This window comes from Nyctereutes procyonoides, unplaced genomic scaffold (genome assembly GCF_905146905.1).
Source record: "Nyctereutes procyonoides isolate TBG_1078 unplaced genomic scaffold, NYPRO_anot_genome, whole genome shotgun sequence".
NCBI lineage: Eukaryota > Metazoa > Chordata > Mammalia > Carnivora > Canidae > Nyctereutes > Nyctereutes procyonoides.
In genome coordinates, this window is record NW_026575047.1 from 32,298,241 (window position 1) to 32,322,552 (window position 24,312).

The 24,312-nt window shown below is 61.4% G+C and overlaps 1 protein-coding gene across 1 annotated transcript in view; it reads right to left on the bottom strand.

Moving 5' to 3' along the window:
* Window positions 1-1,593: 1,593 nt before the first annotated feature.
* The window catches only part of SORCS2 (sortilin related VPS10 domain containing receptor 2), a 459,873-nt gene continuing 437,154 nt past the window's right edge, over window positions 1,594-24,312 (bottom strand). Inside the window, exons 17-27 of the mRNA XM_055326673.1 lie at window positions 23,825-23,953; window positions 21,603-21,774; window positions 16,720-16,906; window positions 16,337-16,470; window positions 15,314-15,437; window positions 13,971-14,083; window positions 12,851-12,976; window positions 10,208-10,307; window positions 9,515-9,617; window positions 6,809-6,912; window positions 1,594-4,085 (exon numbers count right to left, since the gene is read on the bottom strand). Coding sequence (XP_055182648.1) covers window positions 4,021-4,085; window positions 6,809-6,912; window positions 9,515-9,617; window positions 10,208-10,307; window positions 12,851-12,976; window positions 13,971-14,083; window positions 15,314-15,437; window positions 16,337-16,470; window positions 16,720-16,906; window positions 21,603-21,774; window positions 23,825-23,953 — 1,357 coding nt within the window. The 3' untranslated portion in view covers window positions 1,594-4,020. The remainder of the gene's footprint in view (window positions 4,086-6,808; window positions 6,913-9,514; window positions 9,618-10,207; window positions 10,308-12,850; window positions 12,977-13,970; window positions 14,084-15,313; window positions 15,438-16,336; window positions 16,471-16,719; window positions 16,907-21,602; window positions 21,775-23,824; window positions 23,954-24,312) is intronic.

The following is a 24,312-nucleotide window of genomic DNA, read 5'->3' on the forward strand; positions in this document are numbered from 1 at the left end:
TTGCAGTCGGCCCCTCGGTGGACAGGAGAGCGGAGTCGTTCTCTCTCAGAGGTGCGCACATCCTACTTCTTTTTTTTTTTAAGATTTTAGTTATTTGACAGAGAGAGTGAGCGAGCACAAACGGGGGGAGGGCAGAGGGAGAAACAGCCCCCCGAGCAGGGAGCCCGATGCGGGGCTCGAGCCCAGGACCCGGGATCACGAGGTGAGCTGAAGGCAGACGCTCAACCACCGGAGCCCCAGGCGCCCCAGACATCTTGGAATGTTTGCAGACTGCGCACTGTCTCCCCCTTCCCCGCCGAGTGGCCGCCACCTGGACCAGGCTCCTGGCTTTGCCCCTTCAGCCTGGGGTGGAGCGAGCGGGCAGGCTGGCGGGATGCTCCCCCCGCAGCTGTTCTGTTTATTCTGGTCACCACGTTTTCATCCTCGAAGTTGCAATTCGGAACGGTGCCGTCTCTACGCCGGCGCCCCCTCAGCTCAGTCCGTGCGCACGGACACCCGTGATGCCCGTGAACGACGCGCAGGAGGCTGCCTTGTGGATGCATGGGGAAAGGCCGATTTTTCTGCATGAGTTGATAAAGGGCGGCCTGGCGCTGGCGTGGGCTGTGGCGAGGCCACAGGAGAGGTGGCACAGAAGCCCCGGGACAGCCCGCTCGGTGCAGCCGGGACAAGGCGCCTGGCCGTTGCTGGGGCTCGTCGTATCCACGCGCAGACGGGGCTGCCGCATGTGCTCGGTTTTGCCTTGACTCCCGTGGCCCCAGGTGTGTCTGGTGGGGTCAGGACCACACCTGGGGAGGTTTCCGAGCACCGTCCCCTGACGCGTGGGAGCCCAGACCTGAGGAGCAAAGCCAGACACAGAGCCGCGGCCCCACCATCCCCTGGAAAGGGTGCCGTGTCCCCGAGTGCTCAGGATGCTCGCATGTGCCAGCCTGCTGTCCAGGGCACCCCGCCGGCCCCGTCTCTGCCGCCCACCACCCACTTCACCTCACTTCCTTCTGGGACCACATGGCGAATGTGCATATGCTCCTGCACAGCAAACCCGGGAGCGTTTCCACGTCTCTGACGCAGAGAGAGGGGAAGGAACGGGTTTCTTGACAGGACCTCACAGCTGAATTCCAGAGCAGCCCCGGTGGATGCTTGCCCACCAGGGCCAAGGAGCGCCATTTGGAGGCCAGGGCAGGTGAGTCTGGCCTCCTGGCTCGTCCACGACAGGCTGCATGGCACCTCAGAGATCGTGATCGCCCCAGAGTGTGCTGTCGGGCTGGCCCCCTCTTGGCCCTCCACCCGCTGCGGCCTCTGCTCCTCACCCGGTAAATGGGCCGATGCCTCCAGGCCCTCCCGCTGGCCCTGAGAGCAAGAAGGGAGCCAGCACGCAGGTAAGGGCCTCAAAAGCTGACGGGGAGTGCTGTTGCGTTCGTTGCAGGTGGCGCGTCCCCAATCCAAGAGGGTGACCGAGAGGGTAATGTCACTGCCACCTGCCCCCAGGGTCAGGCACAGCACAGGTCCCTCTGCTGTGTCCCGGAGACCACAGTTCCAGGGGCCCCATGTGCATATGTTTAGGTAAACGTGGAATAATCGCTTCATAATAAGGCAAAAGCTGATTATATTCATTTAATCTTTGTTAAAAGCATCACAAATGATTTATTGATTTTTAAAAAGGAAAAATAAGAAAGAATTTTTCGCATCTTTGTTATGTGCATATACCAAGTATGGGCCTAGCCCGGTCGAGTGAAGCGTTAGCTGCCCACCGCAGACCACACCTTATCCCCAGGCGCCTGCGTACACCTGCACAGCAAATATGCAGAACCTCGAACGTACAACCAGATCATCCACAGACCTACACGCTGATCTATATGGTTATGGGGATGGACAAGTGTAAGGTTTTGTCAGATGCCACCTTATTCCCAGGCTCTTGGGTCCACACACTCAAAATAATCTTAATAGAAATAACAAAATACAAGAAAAACACAAATAACTAAGGGAAACAAACAAACAAACAAAAAAAAAAACACCCAAAAAAACCAACCCAAACAGCAGAGAGAATGAAGTCGAGTGGTCAAGGAAGGTCCAAGGGGTGGTGACCCGCAGGCACTGGTGAGCTGGGGGGCGGGGGCCGTGTCCAGGGGACTCCATGCTGACCTTGACCTTGGACCTGGATGGTGTGGACAGGTGTCTGATCCTGTGTGTCTGATGCTCATGGGGCAGGCCGGTGGGGGGGTGGATGGCAGGATGCAGGGCTCCCTGTTGTCTTTGGAGACTGCACATGGGCTGAGGGGAGGTCATGGCAAAGGTCCCGAGAATCCCCACATCTTCCCACGCTGACCTCACAGCAATGACCCCGGGTCCTTGGGCCCTAGCCCTTCCCCCGGAGGGGATTGAGAAGGGCCTAGAGGTGTCCTCTGGGGTGGCACCCAGGAACCCCAGCTGCTGAGCAGGGGGCCTGGGAAGAAGGAGGCCTCCACCGCCTGGTGTGTGGGCACAGTGATCCCTTCCTCCCTGTGGTCTCCGAGTCCCTATTTGTGACACAGAGATGGAGGGCCTCCTGTGTGCAGGCGGGCGGCTGTGGGTGTGAGGGTTCGGCCCTGGGCCTCCCCTCCTGCAGGCGCCACCTTCCTTTCCTAGGGGAGGTGGGTTAATGCCCCTGGGCCTCATTCTGGACTCGCCAGCAGCCAGTGAGCTCCTGGCCTGGGCTCTGCTGTGCCCACCTCCTAGGGAATGGCCCTGGGCCATGGGGAGCCCTGCCGTGGAGGGGACAGGAGGAGGGGCGGAGGGAGGGAGGGGAGAAGGAGGGAGGAAGGGAGGGGAATACTGACTTCCGGTTTCAAGGCAAAAGGTGAACATCTCCCCCGTATATTCGCAGGTGTAGACTTGGGCTAGCGTCCCTGATTCTAGGCATCTGTGACTGAGCTGAACCAGCGCACCAGGGAGCAGAGGGCTGGTCCCTGGGGCACCTCTGCTACTGCCCTGCTGTGTGACTTTGGGAGAGTCACTCCCTCTCTGGGCTTCGGTTTCTCCACCTTCAGAATGAGGGGTACCCTCCTGGATGACCCTCTGGTTCCGCCACCTGAAACCACTGCTGGTCCCTGGGCTCCCACGTGGGTTCCTCACACCCACACGGTGAGGGAGCTCGGAACCCTGGGCGTAGGGCCTGCCCGGAGGAGGAGACCCTGGCGGGTGGGTGGGGAGCCTGGGGAGCACACTGTCCGCTGGCTATCGGCATGAGGGGTGGCCCTGGGTCCCTGTGGTCCAAGGGCCACCGGGGACAAAGCTGGGACAGCGCTGGCCGCTCTGAGTCCCCGGGAGACTGCGGAGCCCAGAGAGGCAGAGGAGCAGTGCTGGGCCCTCCTGAAGGGGTCCCGAGAAGGGGGCTCTGAGAAAGCAACACAGGTGCCTACTGCCTGGAAAGGGGTGCACACCCCCAAAATGCAAGCAGCTGCCTAGAGAGGTATTTACAACATCTGCAGTTTACAAACAGGCGGACAGTGGGAGGGAGGCCTGGGGCAGGCCTGGGGCAGGTCCCAGAGGGCGAGGGCGGCTGCAGAGGGAGGCCATGCAGGTGGGAGCCGCCCTCCCAGGGCTGATGAGGAGGGAAGCAGGCCCCCCGAGCCCCTGTGCCGGGACAGGGCCCACGGTGCAGTGACGGGCAGCCCGGGCAGGCTCACCGCCATCTCCAGGGTGGCCGGGCCTCGGGCTGGGGCGACAGGGTGACGGGCAAGGGTGGAGCAGCCAGGGCAGCCAGGCGGGGGCCAGAGGCAAAGAAACACCCAGAGTTGGGGTGGGGGCAGCGGGTGGCGCCAAAGGCCTGGTGTCCAGGGGGTCGGGGGGCCCACAGGGCCCCCCCGTGCGTCTCGTGGGCTGGGCGAGCGTGAGCTGAAGAGAGGGGACAACTGTCACCGTGTGTGGGGACAGCTGGAGGAGGTGGCGCTTCCGCAGGTCTCTGAGGGGACGCGGGTCCAGGCACCGGCGCCTCCGGGGATGAGACGGCGCAGAGGAGAGTGTCCCGGGCGCAGGCCTCCGGGGACATCAGCTCACCAGGTAGCTGTGCATCTCTCGGGAGTTGATACTCAGGACCACGCCGGAGTGGTTCCCTGGGAAACAGACACACGCCTGAGCACCGGCCCCCACTGTGGGGGCGCCCCGACACAGGGTGGCCTCAGGGGCGCCCGTGGCCAGCATGCGGTGGGCACCAAGGTTCCTGCAGCCGCGTGGGGGGTGCCTGAACCGGGGGCAGGCGGGGGTGAGTCTCTCCGTCTCCCAGGTGCGAGACAGCGTGGCTCTCCCTGTGCAGCCCTGTGTGGACCCCGGGGGGCCCCTGGAGGTGAGGCCCAGGCCACCCACTGACCTGCAGAGGGGCGGCCGGGGCAGCGGCAGCAGGGGGCTGTGGGATACACTGCGGGCCCAAGGGGCAGCGGGTGCTGCAGGGCGTGGTTTGGGGAGGGCCGGGTGGCAGGAGACAGAGGGGGCCCAGGCCTTAGCTGGGGGTTCTGGGTGGGGGATGTAGTAGGAGACCAGGGGACAGAGGTCTGGCCCCCTGGGAAGGGGCAGGGGCAGACCCAGAGGGCCCCTGGGAGGGGGCGGGGGCACACGGGGAGCTGCAGTCCACCCGGCCTCCCTCCACCTCACCCGCAGGGAGAGAGAGGCCCATGGCTGTGCAGCACCTGCCAGGTGGCCTGCAGGATGAGGACCCTGAGCCCGAATTCTGGGGGACACCCTCACCAAGGCCCACCACCTTGTGGCCTCGGTGTTGCCACCTATAATGTGGGCATCACAGCACTGCCCTCGAGACCCTGTGGGGATTACATGGGAGACGCACCTGGTGCATCCTAAGTGCTCGATTAAAATAACCTGTTATTATTATGCTCCTATTGTGCTTGAGGAGCTCAACCACAGCAAATGGGTGCCAGAGGCTGAAGAGCAGAGCTCAGGTCATCCAGGGACACCCATGCCCTCTGTCCCGGCCTGGGGAGCCTTGGGTCCACTCAGAGCCTCTGCAGCCACTGCTAGCACAAGGGGCTCTGACATCACCTGCGTGAAGGTGGGGACTGGCCACCTGGGAGGCGGCCTGGAGCCCGAAGCAGGGGAGAGTTGGGTGGAGGGGACCTTTTGGCTGTACAGGGATACCCCCCCGAGCCTGGGGCTGCTGTGCAGGGTGAACACAGGTTTGCATTCGGCTCACAGCAGCTAAGTGACTTGGGTGGGCTGAGTGGCCACTCTGAACCTCAGATTTCTCTTCTGTCAAACAGCCTGTCTGCCGGGAGCTCCACAGCCCAAGCCGGGCGTGGAGCCGGTGTGCAGGACATCAGAGCTGTTACCATGTCCCAGGAAGGGGCAGAGGACCCAGGAACACAGCAGGGCCAGCATACGTGGGAGACAGTGGCCGTGGTGCCAAAAGTCAGGGACCCCTGCTGAGATTGGGGGGTTGCAGAATGGGTGGGGGTCATCTGCCCGGCCACCCCAGGGAGAAGCTGAAGGGCACAGTCTTCAGGGTCTGGCTGGCCTGGGTTGGACTCAAGCTCAGCCACCTGGGGGTTGTGCTGACGGGGTGAATGCCTTCATGTCTCTGAACCTCACCTCCAACTACTGACAGAGCGTGGCCTCTGACTTCTGCCTCTCCCAGCTCTGAGGGTACAGCAGGCACAGCAAGGGGGAGAACACAGTAGTGTAACCCCATGGTGCCCCTGCACCACTGTGCTGGCCTGGGACAGATAGGGGCTGAGGGCAGGGAAGGACGGAGGGCGTGGGCTCCAGGGTCCCAGTTGCAGCCCCTTGCCACCAGCCAGGTGACCTTGGGCCTCCTGGGCTTGCTAACCTGGAGTCACCACGAGGTGCTCACCCCCTGCAGCCAAGCAGGGCCACAGCCCCGTCTGCACAGGCTCCGAGACCTGGGAAATCCCAGAAGTACCCGGAGCCTCAGTTTCCCTCTGGGACATGTCATGCTCCTCGTACAGTGTGGCCCGGGCTCTCCCCATTGAGCGGTGGAGGCCGTGTTCCCTCCCCTAAAGATGGACAGACCTTGTGGTTGCCTCGACCAATGGAGCAAGACACAAGTGACAGAGTGAAGGGCGACACAGCGGTCCCCTGGCTGGCTGACTCTCTAGTTGCTCTAGAACGTGGCCACCGCACTGTGCGGGAGCCCCAGCCACAGAGAGAGGCCACGGCAGGCGTTCGGGGGCCAGCCCCAGCTGAGGGCACAGCCGACTGCTGAGTCAACTGCCCACGGCCGCGCAAGGAAGCCCGGAGGGGACCCGCGCCGTGAGAGACGTGGGTGAGGAGCGCCAGGTGGGGTGCGGCCCAGCCAGCAGTGTGAGCGGGGTTGGTGGCCCAGTGTGCGGGGTATGCAGTCCGGCCGGGGTGCCCCGCATGGTCAGGAGCCAGGGACCACAGGTACAAGAGCATGTCGTAGACCGTGAAGTGCGGTGCGCAGGTGCTTATGTCCGTGTGCACCAGCTCACAAAACCATCATTTCCAGTGAACAGGACAGCTGGGGCGTGGAGGGTCACTGGGGAGAGACCCCCAACATCCTGAGAACAGAGCTTCCCCGGACAAACAGCCTCCCCCAGGGGGCTGGACGGGGGGCTGGGGTACGGCCAGACATGGTGCCCGGTGTCCCCAGGCCTGTGATTTCAGCTCCGGTCACCCTGTCGTCAGATGGAGGGGACACGGCACCACTGTCCACCTGGCCCCGGGTCCTGTGCACTTAGTTGGCCAGAGGCGGCCAGGCGGGGACCCACAGGAGGGTGGGGAGGGGGGTTTTCAGGGCGGGCGTTACCTAGAGTCTGCGAGTCGAGATCATCATCTATAAACTCCTCACCCTGGATGACGCTCTGGACGCCCTGGCTGTGGCTCACGGGGCTCGTCATTTCCTGCTCCTTCTCGTTGTGCATCTGGGCATACACGGTCCTCCCGGGGCGTTTCCTGCGGGGCAGAGGTGGGGCTCAGGGTGCTGGCCAGGCCTCTGGGCCCGGACCGCTCCTGGCTCTCCTCTGCTGCCCCGTCTCTGCTCCAAACCCACCTCCTCTGGGAAGCCCTCCCTCCTGTGAGCCCCCGAGGCCCTGGGCTTCCCTCCCGATGCCTCGTTCATCTGAGTGAAACCCGGAAGGTCCCTGAGAAGGAGTGGGCTTTCTCGGACGTGGCCCACCAGGCCCAGCCAGTTCTGCACCTTCAGGCCTGTGGGCTGGGCCAGACTAGTCCTGTCCTGTGTGGGTGACTGAGGGTGACCCATGTCACCTCCAGGATGGAACACGGAGAGAATAACTTGGAGCCTCCAGAACTCACTTCCCTCTGCTGCAGCTCCTGTATCCCGAAAAGGCCCTGCCCCGAGTGGCAACGAGAAGCTAGCCCTCCCGGCTCCAGGGCACAGCACGAGGGAGAGATCGGCCCTTGGTGGCTGTGAGCCTCTAAGCCGTTGGGGCTGTTTGTTACGGCGGCTGAGCCCAGCCCACGCTGCCTGCTACACCACCAGCAACTGACGCAGCTCCCTGGAGCCCCCGCCTTCAGGCCATTTTAGACCCTAGGGCCTCAGGACCAGCGGGGCATTTCTCTGCTGCCCAGCCTCAGTCTGCTGGGCTCACCTTCCCCGTGTGACTCAGCACCCTGGGGGTGCACACTCGCCCCCAAACTGTGCTCTGCTGTTTCCAAGGAGACCCCTCCTGCCGTCATAAGCATGATTAGTGACAACCCTGGACATCCCAGGTGGCAGACCAGCACTTACACCACCCGCCCTGTTCGGGGCACCCTCTGGGCTGACTCAGGCTCCTCCCCATCCTCCTCCTCCCTCTCCCCTCTGCCACCAGGTGCAGGGCTGTGGTCTCCTTCTGGACCTTTTCCACCATGTGCCATCACCTGGAGCAGTTTAGGGAACTGCAATCTGGCCCCTCAGGGGGTCTGCAGAACACTGTCAAAGAGGACAGGATTCCATCCCTCTGTGGCCTCGAGCAGCCAACCCTGCCTTGGACAAATCCCAGGTGACACCTGTGTCCAGACTGATGTCCAAGGGGGCAGAGAAATGGTGGGGGTGGGGGATGCTTCCAACCCTGCCCCAAGTCAGAGAAGCACCTCACCCGCTCTGCCCTGCAGCCTGACATGCACAGCCCACCCACTCCAGCCCAGCCCCAGCCCGGCCCCAGCCCATCTGTCCCCTTTTACAGGTGAGGAAGCTGAAGCTGGGGACAGGGAGCTGCCGAGCCGCTCAGGGGCAGGGCAGGAGCTTGGTCCGGGCCCTGTGCTGGACCGTCCCTCGGTCTGGATGGGCTTGCCCTTGGGATGAAGGGTGCTCCAGGACAGAGACACAGAGACCCAGACGGGACAGAGATGGCTGGAAGCCTCTCCTTTCTTGATTAATCTCTGCCAGTACACAGGACGCGGGGCTCCCATGCACACTAGCACAGTAGGGGAGGGGCTGGCAGGACACGTGCCCTTAACACCCCCCGGGGGCGGGGGACCAGCACGCTCATTCCACAGTTCAGGAGACTGAGGCTCTAACTTGGCAAGACCACACCCCCCGGCCGGTCTCTGTGGGAACCTGAGTGTTGGAATGGCAGGGGACAATGAGGAGGGAGTGGGGTGGGGAGCATGGACACCCCTTCACTGAGGGTGGGGTGCCTGGGTGCCTCTGGGTAATACCGGGCCCTCCCCTGCCGTATGTGTGGAGCTCAGCCCGATACCCATGTGCATGGTGCTGGGACAGGAGGAGATAGCAGAGCCTTGAGGCTGGGGATGACTCTTCAAGTGGAGACACGGGGACCCCTGCCTCAATCAGGATTAAGTTGTCAGCATCTGGGGACTCCTGGGTGGCTCAGCAGTTGAGCGTCTGCCTTCGGCTCAGGCGCTGATCCCAGGGTCCCGGGATCGAGTCCCACATCGGGCTCCCTGCATGGAGCCTGCTTCTCCCTCTGCCTGTGTCTCTGCCTCTCTTTCTCTGTGTCTCTCATGAATAAATAAAATCTTTAAAAAAAAAAGTTAGCAGCCGTCCACATGGCCGATGCAAAGGTGCTCTAGAAATGCCGAGGAGGCAGAGGGGACATGCACCTGCCTCGCTAAGGGTCAAGTGCATCTGTCATCCATCGAAAGACGTGGCTGCTCAGGGGGCCCAGCAGGGGCCTTGGCCGGTGAGGGAGCCTCTCTGTGCCACCGGGAGCGAACACCTGGACTTAGTCCTGGTGGCTCTGTCAACACCAGCTTTGACCTGGTGCTGTTTCGGGGTCAGAAGGGGCCCCAGCTTCCGCACCAGAAATCTGGGCCTCAGGTCCACTTCCCACCTCTGACACACCCCAGTCTCCACGTGGCCTCCCTCGCAGGCAGGGTGGGGCGGAGGGAGATAAGGCTGGGACACTGGTGGGTTGCAAAGTGGGAGTTGCAGGGGCCATGGGATCTTGAGCAGCCTTCTCCACCTGCCTTGCAGGACTGGGGCCACTGGGAACCCAGAGTGGGCCTAGACCAGTGCCCTCCCCTGGCTGGGAAGCCGCTGCCCAAGGCCCGACCTCGCGCCCTGCCTGCCCCAGCGGCCAGGGAGACTTGCCTTTTGAACTTGTAGAGGATGAACGCGCCCACCGCGAAGAGTCCGATGACCAAGAGGACCGCCACTGCCCAGTAGCCACCAGTGCCTCCCAGCCTCTGAGAATCTGCAAGCAAAGCAGCTGGAGGTCAGCGGGGCACCACCCGTCCCCAGCCCTGGTCTCCTTGGACAGGAAGGCGTTTCACACGGTCTTTCAGGTCCTCGGGTGTGGCTGAGGGGCCTGGGAAGCCTCGGGGAACTTCAGCGCCCAGGACTCCCGCTGTGACACACGGGCCCTGGGCTGCCTTCCAGAAGGTGGACAGAATGCCTGTGTGCACTTCTGGCGTGCGGCGAGCCTGCCACATTTCGCGATGGGCACCATGTCTCTACAGAGCACAGAGAAGAAGCTGCTCAGCTGCTGCGAACATTCTTGCCCAAAATAGGAGAGGTCACACGTGTGACCCAGAGAGGACAGTCCCACGGCGGGGGTGGGGGCCGAGGTCATCCGAGACCCTGAATGTGTAAATTAAAGCCAGAGCTCCGTGTTGCATCCATGCAGGGAGTGAGGCTCCTGGGTCTGACCTGGTCATAATCGGAGGCGACCACCCAGCCAGGAGGGGCTGTCTGCCCCCGGCCACCCTGCTAATGGTGTCACCTGGGGGGTAGGGTGCACACCCACCCTATCCTGCAGGGGCGAGCTCACACTTGGCCCCTCACCTGTGTCTGTGTCCCTCATGGACACCAGCACTCGGACCCCGCCCCGCAGAAGGAAGCTGATCTTCTGTGCCTTCAGCACCTGCTGGATGGCCATGAGTCTCTGCAAGCAGGAAGGGGAGAGTCAGGAGGGTCCTCCAGAACCCCCGGAGGGAGCAGGGAGCTGGGCCGACGTCTGCTCGGACTCTCCAGAGCCAAGGGGGTGGAGGGGCACTCCGTGGGTCTCAGTCTCTTCATCTGTAAAATGGGAATACTTGCCCACCAGCCAACTTGCACCGAGAACCTATGATGGGACACAAAGGTGACCCACTGGGGCCTAAGGGCTCCCCTTTTGGTTGGGACCACAGGGTGTGGTGAAGCTGGGGAACCCAGGGTGCTCCAGGAGGCCCCGGCCCTGGCCGTGGTCCGGGAAGGCTTCTCAGAGGAAGACCAAGGACAAGACAGGTGACCCAGGAGGGAGTGACCCCACCCATGAGGGATCACTGTCCCAGGACTGGTGTTGCTGGATCACGGGGTGGGAAATGTGGGGGCTTTGCCATTTCATGGAGGGAGCTCTCCTGGTGCTCAGAGGGGAACCAGCTGCCCCTGTGAACGCTCGGGGGTCATCCCTCCACAGGGCGGATGTAGAGGTGGTGGGCAAGGGGGCCTCCCCTCCCGGGGAGCCTTGAATTGGACACTCCCGGGGCCAAACTCAGCCTCCACGCACAGCATTTTAGCACCTGGTGTGCCCTGGGGACGCGGGGCCTGTGTCGGGGAGTGAGACATCAAGCCACAGCAGCCCTGGCTCTGAAGGGTCCCGGGAGGCATGTGGCCTGGAGAAGATGCACCTCAGTTTCAAGGGTCAACATGAGGCTTCAAAGGAACACGTTGCAAGATGCCTCGAGCCTGCACCCAGCGCCCAGCCAGGGCCAGTGGCCACCGCGCTGCCCGTGGCCAGGACAGTCCTGTGATTATTCACCAGCCTCGGGCACGTGGCTTACTCTCAGTGCTCAGGGCACCGGGGCCGGGGGTACCTGTGCCTCCTCTGCCTCCTTCCAAATCTCTCCTAAGTGCCCACACTTGACTACTGCAGCATTAGCTCGTCTGCTCGTCAACTTGGGGGTGGGATGGATGGGGGTGCTCCCAAGTGAGGGAGGTCCCCGGGGCCGGCCGTGCCTTCCCCACGCTGTGCCGAGCCTCTGTAGTCAGCTCCCCATCTGAGAAGTGGGTACAGTCACTCTCAAGCCTCTGCTGTCCCAGCCCCGGAGACGCCGCATCGGCAGGGGCTGGGGGCTTGGCAGGCCTGGGCGCCCCCAGGTGCGGATGCGGAGGAGGAAGCCCTCGGGGAAATGCTGGGGGTCAGGCCCACATGGTCACGGGTCTGCGGGAGGCAGCCTGGGCGAGGCGTGGAGCGTGGCCCTGCAGCCAGGGCAGCCGTCGGCTCCATGTCCCCTCCGTCCGACCTGATGCTCACCCCACGGAGCCCCTCTTCCCTCACCCGTGGAACGAGGTGCCACCACCCGCCCCACGGGTGTTGAGGCCTGTGTCACACCCCGCTCAGCACCGTTCAGCCATCCACACAGCCTCCGAGAGCGCCTGCCCCGTGACTTGGGGGCAGCTGAGCTTCCATTCATCTTTTCTTGAGATAACAGGTACTTTCTTCAAGCGTTCGTTCCACGGCTGTCAGGATACGTGCAGCTGACCACTATCTGTTTCCAGAACGTTTTCATCATCCCTTAGGAAACCTGGTGCGGGCCAGCACTCCCCGGCCCCTGGCAACCACCTCCGCCTTCTGCCTCTGCGCATTGGCCTATTCTGGGTGTTTCCCCCAAATGCAGTCACGCAGCAGGTGGCCTCTGTGACCAGCTTCCCTCCCTCCGCATCTTGTTTGCAGGGTTCATGCAAGTGGTAGCACGTGTCCGAGCGCCCTTCCTCTTCATGGCCGAGCACGATTCCGCGTGTGCGTGGACGCATCCTGCTCATCCCCATCCCCCCACTGATGCACGTGCGGCTCCCGCCACCTCTGGGCCACCGTGAACATTTGTGTGCACATGCATGTGGATGCACAGCCTCGGTTTCTGCCCCCCTGCGTGCCCAGGGGCGGGGCTGCCTCCCCATTTGGGGACCTGCTGAAGGCTGTGCATGGGGGGGTCCCCCGTTTCTGCATCAACCCCAGCTGCCGTCTGCTTCAGGAAGAGTTACAGCCACCCCAGGGGGTGTGAGGCAGCTCCGACGTACTTTGGGTCCCCATCCCAGGCCCCCCATGCGGTGGGTCTGCTCTACCAGATGAGGGCTATTATTATTTGGAAGTTGTTCTGCACCATGAAGACTTGCTAACAGGATGGGGGCTGATTTCTGCTCTGTCCTGAGTCCCACGCCCTGGGAGCTCTCGGCCCTCACGCTTAGCTTGGCTCCGGGGTGAGCAGCTCCAGCCCCAGAACAGGAAAGGAGGTGGTGCCCACCTCTGGCCCCGGTGCCCTTGTGCCTCCCCAACGCCTCAAACAGTGACCTTGGAGGCCACCGGAGCCCCAGGAGGTGTGGCCACAGATGGAGGAGGACTGTGTGGGGCAGTGATCGGTGAGAAATGGGCCTTCACGTGGTGATGAGCCCCTGAGACCACTGGGCCGCCAAACCCTCAGCCAGCCCTGCAGGGAGGACAGGAGATACCTTGTCGCTTGTGAGGCTCCTCTTCCTCGTAGGTGTGGGAGGGGGCGGGAGCACGTGCAGGTCGGCCAGGGTGGGCAGTCCCGGCTTTACAACGGTCACCAGCAGCTCCTCGGGGACGCTGGTCTCCTGCGGGGACACATAAAGGCCACTCTGATCTGCTTGCCTTCTCTGTTCCGGTCCTGCACCAGGGCCCCCAGGACACCCCCTCCCCACTTTAGGCCCGTCCAGGTCCTGGCCATCTGTCCTGCGAGCTATCCCTGACCCCTGCACATCATGGGATGGCCCGAGGACCCTGTAGCATCACGTCCCACCTCCTACAGCCCTCCTGGTCCCTCACTCCTGAGATCTGCCTCCCCCCAGGCCGGGCCTGCCCCCTCCAGTCCACTCCTTGCACCGTGGCTGGGTGCAGGTGAGCAGGCCCCTCTCTGGCTAATGTCCTCACGGCTGTCAGAGTTCCTGACCCTACAACTCCTTCAACCCACAAAGCCCAGCATACACGGGTCCTTGGCCTCCTGAAAATCCCACTCCAAGCACTTTCATGCAGCAAACTCCTATTCACCCTTCAATGCCCCGGCCAGTATCTGCAGCATTATTGCTGGGCTGAGGGGAGTCATGGCCAGAGCAGGCCTTGGCCTCTGACAGCCTCGGATGACTCTCGAGGGCTGGTCTTCCTCTCACTGCAGGACTAAGGCCCTGAGTGTCCTCTGCCCCCAGGAGCACTGCCTGTCTGTGCTCTGAGTTCCCCGAGGGCAGCAGGCAGATGCACTCCTCTCTGCCTCCAGTGTCCAGCCCAGAAGAGAAACTCCGTGAAGAAAGGAGAATCACATTTAGGGGACTGTGGGCCCTCAGAGAGACTGTGTCCTGGGCACACAACTGGTGCTCACTCGATGTGTATGGACGATGCCAGCCTGTCCCTCCCCTGCAAGCTGGCGCTGCAGCCACGTGTCCCCTAGAGCCAGGGCAGCGGGTCCTCTGAGCTCCAGGGGTGCCAGCCCGAGGCCAGGTCACAGAGACTGAGGGCAGCTCCACCCACCCCACCCTGGAGGTCTGGCCCCTCCCCTCCTCCGGGGCACACGCCCACAGGTGCTGGGAGGCTCTGGCGCTGGCTGGCCCGGAGCACCTTGGAGAGCAGCCGGGTCACCACCAGGCCCACGTCCTCTCTCCATTCAGGGGTGTTGGGATTGTGCGCATCCAGGTCCTTGGAAAACCGCAGAGGCACCACCTGAAATTGGTCTGAAAAGAGGCAGAGACGGGAGAGCCGGTCAGTCCTGGGCAGCGTGGCTCTGCCCCCACAGGAGGCCACCCAGCCCAGATGGCCCGGGACTGCCCTGCGGTCGGGCCCCGTGGTCCACTTTTGGAAAACAAGAGTCCTCCTTGTGCCAGTGGCTGGGCAGGGCCCACCTCACTGACTGGCACCTAGTAAACGACCATGACAACGCTGCTGACAATGATGATGATGAACACACCGGTGCCCACCAGGGAGGGAGGGCCTGGCACACGCACCATGAGATCTGCCCCACGCACTCTCCATCCCCCAGGGATCCACGGACTTCACTGGGCTGGTCTCCCCACCAGAGTAAGAGTCCCGCAAGGGCAGAGACCCCACATTTCCCTCACGTGTCCTGGGGTTCCCAGTTCAGAGGCCCACTCCAGAGCCACTGGTGGTGGTGAGCAGGCCCTGCAGCTGGCAGGCTCGGAGCTCATTGTACTCTGTCCATGTTCCTCCCAGGTTTCTCACTTGTGAAATGAGGGGAGGCTTTGCAGGGATGAGCGACCAGAGGGCCTTTGTGACCAGAGAACTCGGTGTCTCACAGCAGGGGAGGTGGTGATTATTTCCAGTTCTGGGCTTAGGCCCCTGTGCGCACATGTTTGTGAACAAAGGAACAGCCAAAGGCAGGCCCGCTGAATATTTAACTGATGGCCGCTGTCCACAGGAGAGGCTGTTCTCAAAGCAAACAGGTTTTTATGGGTGTGATGGGGCCAACAGCACGCTGGGCGGGGAGCGGGTGTCTTCCATCCTTAGGATTCGATTCGTTTCCTATGGTAAATGTCCCCTGTGAAGGAGCTGGGGGCCCCAGTGAGCGCCAGGAAACGGGATGCAGATTCAGAAGGAGTCTCAACAAAGGCTGTTAGGGGCTCAGATGACAGGCGTTGTGGGAGGGGTCGGGCTCCAGGGAGACATCACTGGGTGACCCTGACAAGTGCCTAGCCGCCCCCTCGTCTGTGCCATGTGAGGCCCACGGGTGCTACAGGACACAAGGACGCACCCGTGCTCATGTCACAGAGAGGGGAACTGAGGCCAGAGAAGCCGGGGAGCGTCAGAGCCGTGCTCACTGACTCCTCTCTCTAGCCTGCGGCTGCCTGCATCACCAGGGTGTCTGCGGCTTATGCTCCCTGCATCACTCGAACCCGAGGCTCCTGTGAGGGATGAGATATGCTGCATGACCCAGGGAGGGGACTCACCCAGCACGCGGACCACCTTGGAGTCCTGTAGCACTGAGTTCCCACAGGCCGCCTGCACCGTCACACGCACGTCCCCCGTGTCTGCAAACCGCGTGGTCACGGAGTTCTCCAAGGACAGCAACGGCTGTGGGGGCCGGAGCGGGGGTCAGGGCCAGGGTGGTGGGCGGCCCCCACGCAGGACAGTGGCCCATCCGCTGCCCAGGGCCTCACTGAGCACGCTCACTATCCCTGCCCTGGCCAGGACACGGGGCAGCACCAGGGGGCACGGGAGGGCCCTCACCCCGAGCCAGCAGCTCTAAGGCAGTCCAGCCTGGACCCAGCACCCCAGTGTCCCCTTCCTCCAGGACCTGCCCGAAGAGCTGGGCTGCAGGTAGCTGAGTTGTGATTCAAACCCAGAGCCTAGTGCCTTCCTTACCCTCCCCATTCCAGAGAAACACAATCTGGGGCCTCCTGCTCCTCCCCACCGGGTCCTGTGTCTGGGCCTTCAGGGGCTGTTGGGGTCTTTCTGCTTGGGGTGCAGCCCATTGAACGAGCAAAGGATGGCCCTCTGTGGGTCCCCAGGGTGCCTGGACTCAGACCCTCCAGCCCTCCCAGCAGCCACCATCTGTGGCTCCCCACTGCTTAAGGAGTCTGACCCAGGGCACTGGGTGGGGCTTCTGACATCAGGTCCAGCCCCAGAGGTCCCCTTCTCCATGAAGCCTTCCCTGACCACACCAACACCCAGACTAGAAATGGCCTGATCATCCCTGGAGCTCACGACACCTCCCCTGTCCCCTTCTCGTGACACGTATCACAACTCAGGTCACCTGATTTGCTCACGTCACTTTCCCCAGGAAAAGGCAGGGTCTGGTCCACTTTGTCCCATGTCTGCCAGACTCAGACCCAGCCAGGGACCCGAGCAGATGCTCAGCAAGAAAGGCCGGCGTGTGCGTGCCCCGATGCCACAGTGTCATACGCTGTGTCCTTCTGCCCAGGCCCCGGGGCAGCGCCCTGCCGCCCACTCCCACCCGGGGGCCAGCGTACCTGCAGGCTGCGGCCGATCCACCAGTAGAAGACGGTGAGGTTGGGGTTCAGAGGCAGCAGCACGGCCGTGAGGTTCACCTCCTGGTTGATGCCAACGACAGGAACCACTTCGAGGTGGAGCGCCTGCAGGGGGGCTGCGGGGGCCCGGGAAAGGCCCGGCTTAGAGGACGTCGGGGCGCTGGCCACCTCTGAGGGGGCTCGTTGGTCCCCGTCAACTGCATCACTTCCCCAGCCTCGCTGGCAGCCCCACCTAGAGCCCTCGGGCTCGCCCTCCGAGGCCTGGGGTCCTGTGGCAGCCCTGGGGGTCTCCCACACTTCCCCGAAGACTGGGTTCTCTCTGCCCCAGGGGGTGGCTCGTGGCCTCAGAGGGGGGACAGACTTACAGTTGACGTGGATGAAGAGCACGGCCTCGTCGTGGCCCGCCACGTTCTCTGCCCTGACGGACACGCGGTAGACGCCGGGGCTCTCGTAGCGGTGCCGGATGGGCTCCTCGGTCAACGTGAGGTTCACGTACACGGCCTTGAAGCCGTCCCCCAGGTCCACCTGGTACTTGGTGGTCAGGACATCACCCTGCAGGAAACAGCACGAGGCCACCGAGGAGTGACCGGAAGGCGGATGGGCCAGCAGCGAGTGGCTCAGGTGCTCGTTCATCCCCCCAGAAGGCGTGGGCCCCGGGACCCCGGGAACCTGCCTCGCCCTTGGGGCTTCCGGCCCGGCAGGCAGGGCTGCGGGTGGCAGGCGAGGCCCGGGAGCCGCAGAGATGCACGGGGGTGGCAGCAGGGCCCAGGCCTGGGCCACCTGGCTGCAGAGGGGAGCAGTCAGGGCAGCTCACAGGTGCAGGGAATCGGGGAAGGACACGGGAAGCAATATCCTTCCTGGCTTCACAGCGAGGAAGAGTCCTCGTGCTGCACCTCCCCTCCCTCCCCAGCCCCATCGCCCCTTCCTGCCGCCTGTCCCTGTGGGAACACCCCGGACCCCACTTCCTGGTGACCCAGAACAACACAGGAATAGCGCTGACCACTTAGAATCCTCTCATTCTGCACCTGCTGAGCCTTAAAACCTGAGGAGAGTCCTTTCCCATGAATCGTGCTCACTTAACTTGCCCCACAATTACGGGGACTGGGTGATCAGTGTCTGTGCCCCCAGGTCCACGTCCCCCAGGAGCTCAGAAGGTGGCCTTCGCTGGAAATAGGGTCTTTGCAGAAGCGATTGGTTACGATGTGGTCACGTCGGAGCAAGATGGGTTCCCATCCAGGGGAGGGGGCTTAGGACACAGAAGAGACGGCCACGTGACGACAGGTGGAGACCATGGCGACACAGCCACGAGCCAAGAGACCCTCCTCCCACCCCTCGGAGCCGCCGGTGGGAGCCAAGCTCTGCTGACACCTTAATTTCGGACATCCGGCCTCTGAAACCGGAGAGAAGCATGTGCTGCTTTATGCCTGTAGCACGTGGTCACTGGTGACAACAGCTTACTCCTGTGGCATTTTACGGTCCCCACGTGCTGGGCTAGAGCCCGGGGACCGCCGGACTCACCGTCCAGTGCTCCTGTGGAGCAGCCCCTTGGAGGCCCCTGTGGCTTCAAGGAGTACGTGGCACCACAGCACCCCTGGGACCCCGAGTTCCTGCCTGTGGGCCACTCGCTGGTGCTCGCTGAACTATTTAAACACTTCGCTCGGTTAAGATAACTTGTCGTTTCTCCCCCTGGTCAGAAAGGAGTCTAGTGGCCACACCGACAAACAGCAAACATGAGAGTGGAGAAGAGATCTGTCACTGTCACCCCACCCCGGCACCCGCCTTGCTCTGTGTGCTGCCGAGCACTTTAAGAAGACGTGGACATCTTATTCTGAGACCACCACCAGCTCGCGTGGATGTGTAGGGACCGAGGCAGAGATCCTGGGTGTCCCGCACCGCATGCCCGGTGCTGACACCTGCCGGAAACCAGAACGCGCCAACTAGGATACAGACATGGACACCGCCGGGGGGGGCAGGGCCACCGAGCCAGCGCTGCCATCACACCCCTGACACCCTGGCAGCCACACATCCATCCGTTTCTGCAACTTTGTCATCTCACGAATGTCCTATAAATGGAGCTCGACAGCACAGAGTCACTGGGGTTGCCTTTTTCTCATTCAGTTTAATTCTCCGGAGACTCACCCAGGTCGTGGCTCGTGGCAGGAATCTGCTCCTTTTCACGGGGGAGTAGTGTCCCAGGCTGTGGCTGCACCACTGTCCAAACAGACACCCCTCTGAGGACATCCGGGTGTTCCCGGTTCCCAGCATTTCTGCAATAAGCTGTGGTGGGCGCTCGCAGGCAGGGTTCCGTGTGGACACAAGTCTGCATTCCTCTGAGACAAAACACCCAGGAGTGCACTTGCTGGTTGTGTGTTTAGTTTCTTGAGAAACTGCCCAAGGGCTTTCCAGAGTGGCGGTACCATCTCATCCTCCCAGCAGCCGCGTAGGAGGGGTCCGGCTTCTCCGCATCCTCACCAGTGCTTGGTCGGGTCGCTGTTTCTTACTTTGGCCATCTCATAGGTGTGCAGTGACACCTCACTGGGGTTGGATTCCCATTTCCCTAATGGCCAGTGAGGCTGAACGACTGCCTACGCTCAATGGTCACCTGCTTGTTGTCTGCGATGAACCGTCCCTCTGTGTCCTTTACCTGTTTCCTAACCAGGTGTTTTCTTTCTGCTCTTGACGTGTCCTGGGTACCAGTGGTCACTGGATGTGTGCTGGGTAAATATTTTCTTCATGGCTTGCTTCTCACCTTCTGCAGGGGGTCTCCCTCAGAGCTCAAGCGTCCCACCTGGATAAAGTCCGATTTGCCAAATTTCCTTTATGGATGATGCTTTTGGTGTCTACACACGCCTGGCATGGCCCTAGGTTGGCATATTTTCTATCTTTTTCCTGGATGATTGATAGTTTTCTACTTTTTTAAAAAAGATTTTATTTATTTATTCATGAGACACATAGAGAGGCAGAGACACAGGCAGAGGGAGGAGCAGGCTCCCTGCAGGGAGCCAGATGTGGGATTCCATCCAAGGGCCCTGGGATCACGCCCTGGGCCGAAGGCAGGGACTAAACCGCTGAGCCACCCAGGTGCCCCAATAGTTTTCTACATTGACCTCTGTGGACCTCTGGGGTCCATTCTGAGTCCATCTGGTACCAGGTGCGAGGTTCCTGCCGAGGCTCATTATTATCGGCGCTCCATCCCTCCACTGGGATGCTTTGGCTCCCGTGTCAGGATCAGCTGCACATTTCTGTGCGGCTCTATTTCTGGGCTCTCTATCAGTCCTTATTTTTAATTCTTAGATACACACAGAACTTGGCCCCCGCCCCAGATCCAGCACTTTCCACACGCAGCTTGGCCTCTGCGTGAGGGTGGGTGTGACTTGTGTGTCAGTGTGCAGATGCGTGAGTGGCTACGCGGGTGTGAACACGTGGCGAGCGTGTGCCCGAGCCCCTGTGTTGGTGTATGAGCGTGTGAGTGTGCGTCCATGTGTGCATGTCCACCCCAACAGGGCTCCCACACTCTCCCGACCTCTATGAGGAAGCCAGCGGCCTCTTCCACACAGGGGTGTGCAATGGAGACATCTCTCACAAGAGCATCTCTGGGGCACTCCCCTCACCTCCAGCGGCCCAGGCCCCTGCAATCCAGGCTGGGCCCGCAGGGGGCCGGGAGGAGGCTGACGGGCCTGTCCTGTCCTGGCTCTCGCTGAAGAATTCACCCAGATGGGAGGCTCTAGGGGGCAGCAGAAGGCCATTCTTCTGGGAGTCTGTGCTGCAACTCGGGCACAGTTGCAGGGAGTCCACTCTGAGGGGCCAGGGGCCCCGCCCCCAGAGGGGGGCATCGCACTCCCCAAGGAGGCCAAGATGCTGCTGTGACAGATGCCTACCTCCAACCCCAGGGCCACCCCTGAGTCCCCAAGTAGGAGTCTCAGGGCCAGGCTCATCAGCAGAAGGGACAAGAAGCGGGTGAGACCCAGGGCCTGCCCCAGGCTCAGCCCAAGTCTGGAGGCCACAGACCAGGTGTCCATGCAGAGTCCCCAGGCCTGGGGCCCAGGGCCAGCTCTGTCACCTGTTGCTGTGTGGTCTCAGGTGAGTCACTGCATGTCTCTGAGCTGGGGTTTCCCTGGCTACAGATCAGGTGGGAGGAACACACTGGGGCTGGGCACACGGGCGCTCACCACACATACAACTCTGCGTCCTCTGGCCTCAGTTTCTCTGTCTGCATGAGACCAGGGTCCCTGCTTTGCAACAGCAAACACCTCTGTCATCATCACCCCACCCCATGTGAAGGACCTGTGCAAAAAACAGGTTATAAAGCTGAACTTGCTTCATTCAGCATATTTCTTAACCCAAACCCGAGTGCGCAATAGAGCTGGGTGTGCAGACGGCCGGGGAATCCTGGGCAGGTCTCCCTCCAGGGGCGAGTGGGCTTCCCTTCCCTGCTCTCCCATCGCTTTGAGTTTGGGAAAGTTCTTCTGAGTTCTGTTTCTGGATGTTCTATGGTGACTCTGTTACTTCCATACTCAGAAAAATAACTTTGCTGTGTATTAATTTCAAAAGACTAGAAGAAAATACAAAACCTCGAAGCTGTTACCTTGGGGGGAACAGGGTTTTTTGGTGGTATTTATATTCTCAACATTTTCAGGCGTTTTTCAAATGTTCTATCGTGAGTATAGATTCTTTTTTAAGTCAGAAGAATACGTAATACTTATACTAAAGAGAAGACGAGAGGAAGCAGAAGATTGGGAGGGAATTCACATTTTTGTATCTATGACATAGAAATAAATCTGTATCTATCATCTACCTACAGGATTTATCTTTGGTTCTGGGATTATAAGTAATAGTGGTTTGTCTTTTTTTAAAAAAAACTTTCTCCTTTTCTGAAGATTCCAGATTAACTAAATCAATATAATTAGAGGTTTAACGCACCACCGCCCACAGGAATGAATGAATCTTGGAAGCGTCAGAGCCCAGTAAACACACACACCGCCATGTGCGGAAGGGTCCCCGCCTCGTGTGCTGGCTGCACAGTGACCCTCCCCACCCCCGTCCATACTCCAGTCCTCTGAGGTTTGGATCCCATCCTTACGAGGTGACTCGGGCTCCATCTTACCACCCCCACCCCCACCCCGGCTTGGAAAACGCTGGCCTGGATGATTCTGCTCTAAACCACCTGCAGGCGGAGGGGACACCCACCCACGCCCGTCCCCTGCCTGCCCCGTGGAAGCGCCCAGTGGGGACAGCACACTGCACTCACTTGCTCCTGCCGCACCGTGAACAGGACGTCCTCTCCGGGCCGCACGGCCACCGCCTCACCGCGGATGCTGATCTGCAGGCCCCGGGGCGGTGTGAGCGGGCACTGCAGCTGCGTTGGGCTCTGCCGCGGGTCCACGCCACCCTCACACACATTGGACACCACCTTCCGGTACCTGCGGCCAGAGGGCAGGTCAGGGTCTGCAGGGACGGCGGCGGAGGGCACAGGTCCTGCAGCCCGGGGGACTCGCTGCCGGCGAGCTGTGGCTCTTGGCTGGAGGCCTCCCCACGGATGCCTGGCCTCCTCCTAGCCTCCTGGCCTCCACCTGGCCCCACCGAGGGCCATTGCTGCCCTGGGTCGGACAGAGCTGAGAAGCCGGGCTGGGTGGAGGGTGACCAGCGATGGTAGGGTCTGCTCCCTGGCTGGCTGCTTCCCTGTGTGGTCACAGTGCTCAGGACAACCCTAACACCTGCTGTCCTTGTGGCCGAAGGTGTGACTGGGCACAGCCCACATGCAGGGGCCTTGCAGAGAAAACTGCCCAAGACCGACCGGGGCTCAGCCGTGGCCGTGCTGCCGACATGCCCCCTCGGGGCTCCCTTCCTCACCACCCCACCAGAGGACACCTGATCCACCGTGTATTTGCTGGGGACGGGCTGAGCACACACAGCCCCTGCCCTTGCCGGGGCACCGCCCATTGCGAGAGGCGGACTGCATCGCTCTACGCCCCCCATGAGGTCAAATCACCACTGACAAGCTCTGGGAATCCGTCCCTTCAGCTGAAGCCAGAAGGGCGAGCAGGAAGCAGGACTGGCGTGGGCAAAGGTCCTATGGTGGGCAGCTGGAGCCAAAGTAGGGAGCAGGGCTGTGAGGAGGCTGGATAGGAGTTCGGAGGGCAGAGACCGTGGGCTCTGATGAAACTTTTAGGAGACCCCAGGCAAACCACGGCAGGGACAGCATCATCTGACTTGCCACTTGTGAAGCTTCCTCAGGATACACCGGGACTCTGTGTCCCTAAAACTAGCATCACAGCCAAAGTGCCTGGTTCTGCCCATGTCCCTAGGCCTGGTGCCCCCTCCTGCCCCCAGAGCTCAGCCACTGAGTATACGTTCAGGGGTTTATCATGCAAAACACATTGGACTAATTTAGAAGAAAATACATTCTAAGAGCTACTCCCACCCACAGCACCCTTGTGCCCAGAGTATGCTCATGGTATGACGTGCAACCCTTCACCCTTGATGTGGGCGCTGGCTCTGACACGTCAGACAAGAGTCTGCTTGCCAAGCCCTAGTGGGTGCATCAGAGCATCTTCTCTGGCTGCTGGATGTATGGATGCAGGGATGGATGTGTGGAGGGAAGGATGGAAGGGGGATGGATGGATGGAAGGATCGGGGTAATGATGGATGGAAGGATGGATGGATGGATGTAGGTGAATGATGGATGGATGGATGGGTGGAGGATACATGGATGGACAGATAGATGATAGGTAAATGATGGAAGGATGGGAGGAAGGATCGATGGATGGAGGGATGGATGGATGGATGGAAGGGGAGGGAGGGAGAGGTGATGGGTGAATGGATGAAAGGATAGATGGATGGATGGATGATGGTGGTTGAATGATGGAAGGATGAATGGATGGACAGATGGATGGAGGGATATGGGTGAATGGATGGAAGGATGGATGGATGGATGGATGGAGAGAGGGAGAGATGATGGGTGAATGATGGATGGAAGGATGGAAGGGAGATGGATGGAGAGAGGGAGGGAGGGAGGGAGGGAGGGAGGGATGATGGGTGAATGGCTGGCTGCTGGTTGGTGGAATTTACACTGCTGAGGCCAAACCCTGCAACATCTGGCCCTGCTCCCTCAAGCTCTGCCCTGCCCCTCCCCAGAGGAAGTAATGGGGATGTTCTAGTAAGTTCACTGATGTCTTCTTTCATCTCAAAACTTCCTCAAAGAGAAGCAGAGACCTTAAGAGGCAAGGTCCTGGGAACTCCTGATGCTGTGGGTTTATAGCTTTAGGTACCTAATCCTTCCGTTCCTTGTTCAGAGGCAGCTCAGAGCACAGACCCCCCTGGTCCTGCCTCATGAAGGCTGAGATGGGGACCCTGCAGGGTCAGTGCCAGGTTACTCCTGGGGGCCCAGCAGGCAGGACATCGTCAGCTGCCTCCCCTTGCCATGGTGTCTCTGCCCCTGGAGGGAGACGAAGAGGCCTGTGCCGCGCTCACCCGAGGCTGCTGGTGTAGGTCTGGCCCAGCACACAGTCGTCTGGCGGGGACAGGGGGTTAAACCAGAAGTTGGCAAAGCACTTGTTGGCATCGGACTCTGAGGAGGGGGAGCGCTCAAATCCGTAGTCACTGGAGGAGAGAGAACCGCGGTTGGGAGGTAGGCACCAGTGGGGATGGGGGCCCGGCTGGGGGGAGGCCTCACGGCAAGGGTCTGCTATGACCGTTTGTGGGGTCACAGGCAAGTCCACGTGGCCCTGTCCAGCCTGAACATCAGCTACCTTCCAGGTGAGAAGGCATGCAGAGGGGATTCTGGGAACTCACAGGAGAGCAGTGAGCCCAGCCTGGGTGTCCTGGAGGGCTGCCTGGAGGAGGTGCACCAGTCCCAAAGGAGATTAGAGACAGCCAGGGGAGGGGAGAGGCACTGCACAAACCCGCCCCCCCCCCCCGCGACATTGGCGTAGGGAGATGCAGGAGGAGGGGTGGCCAGC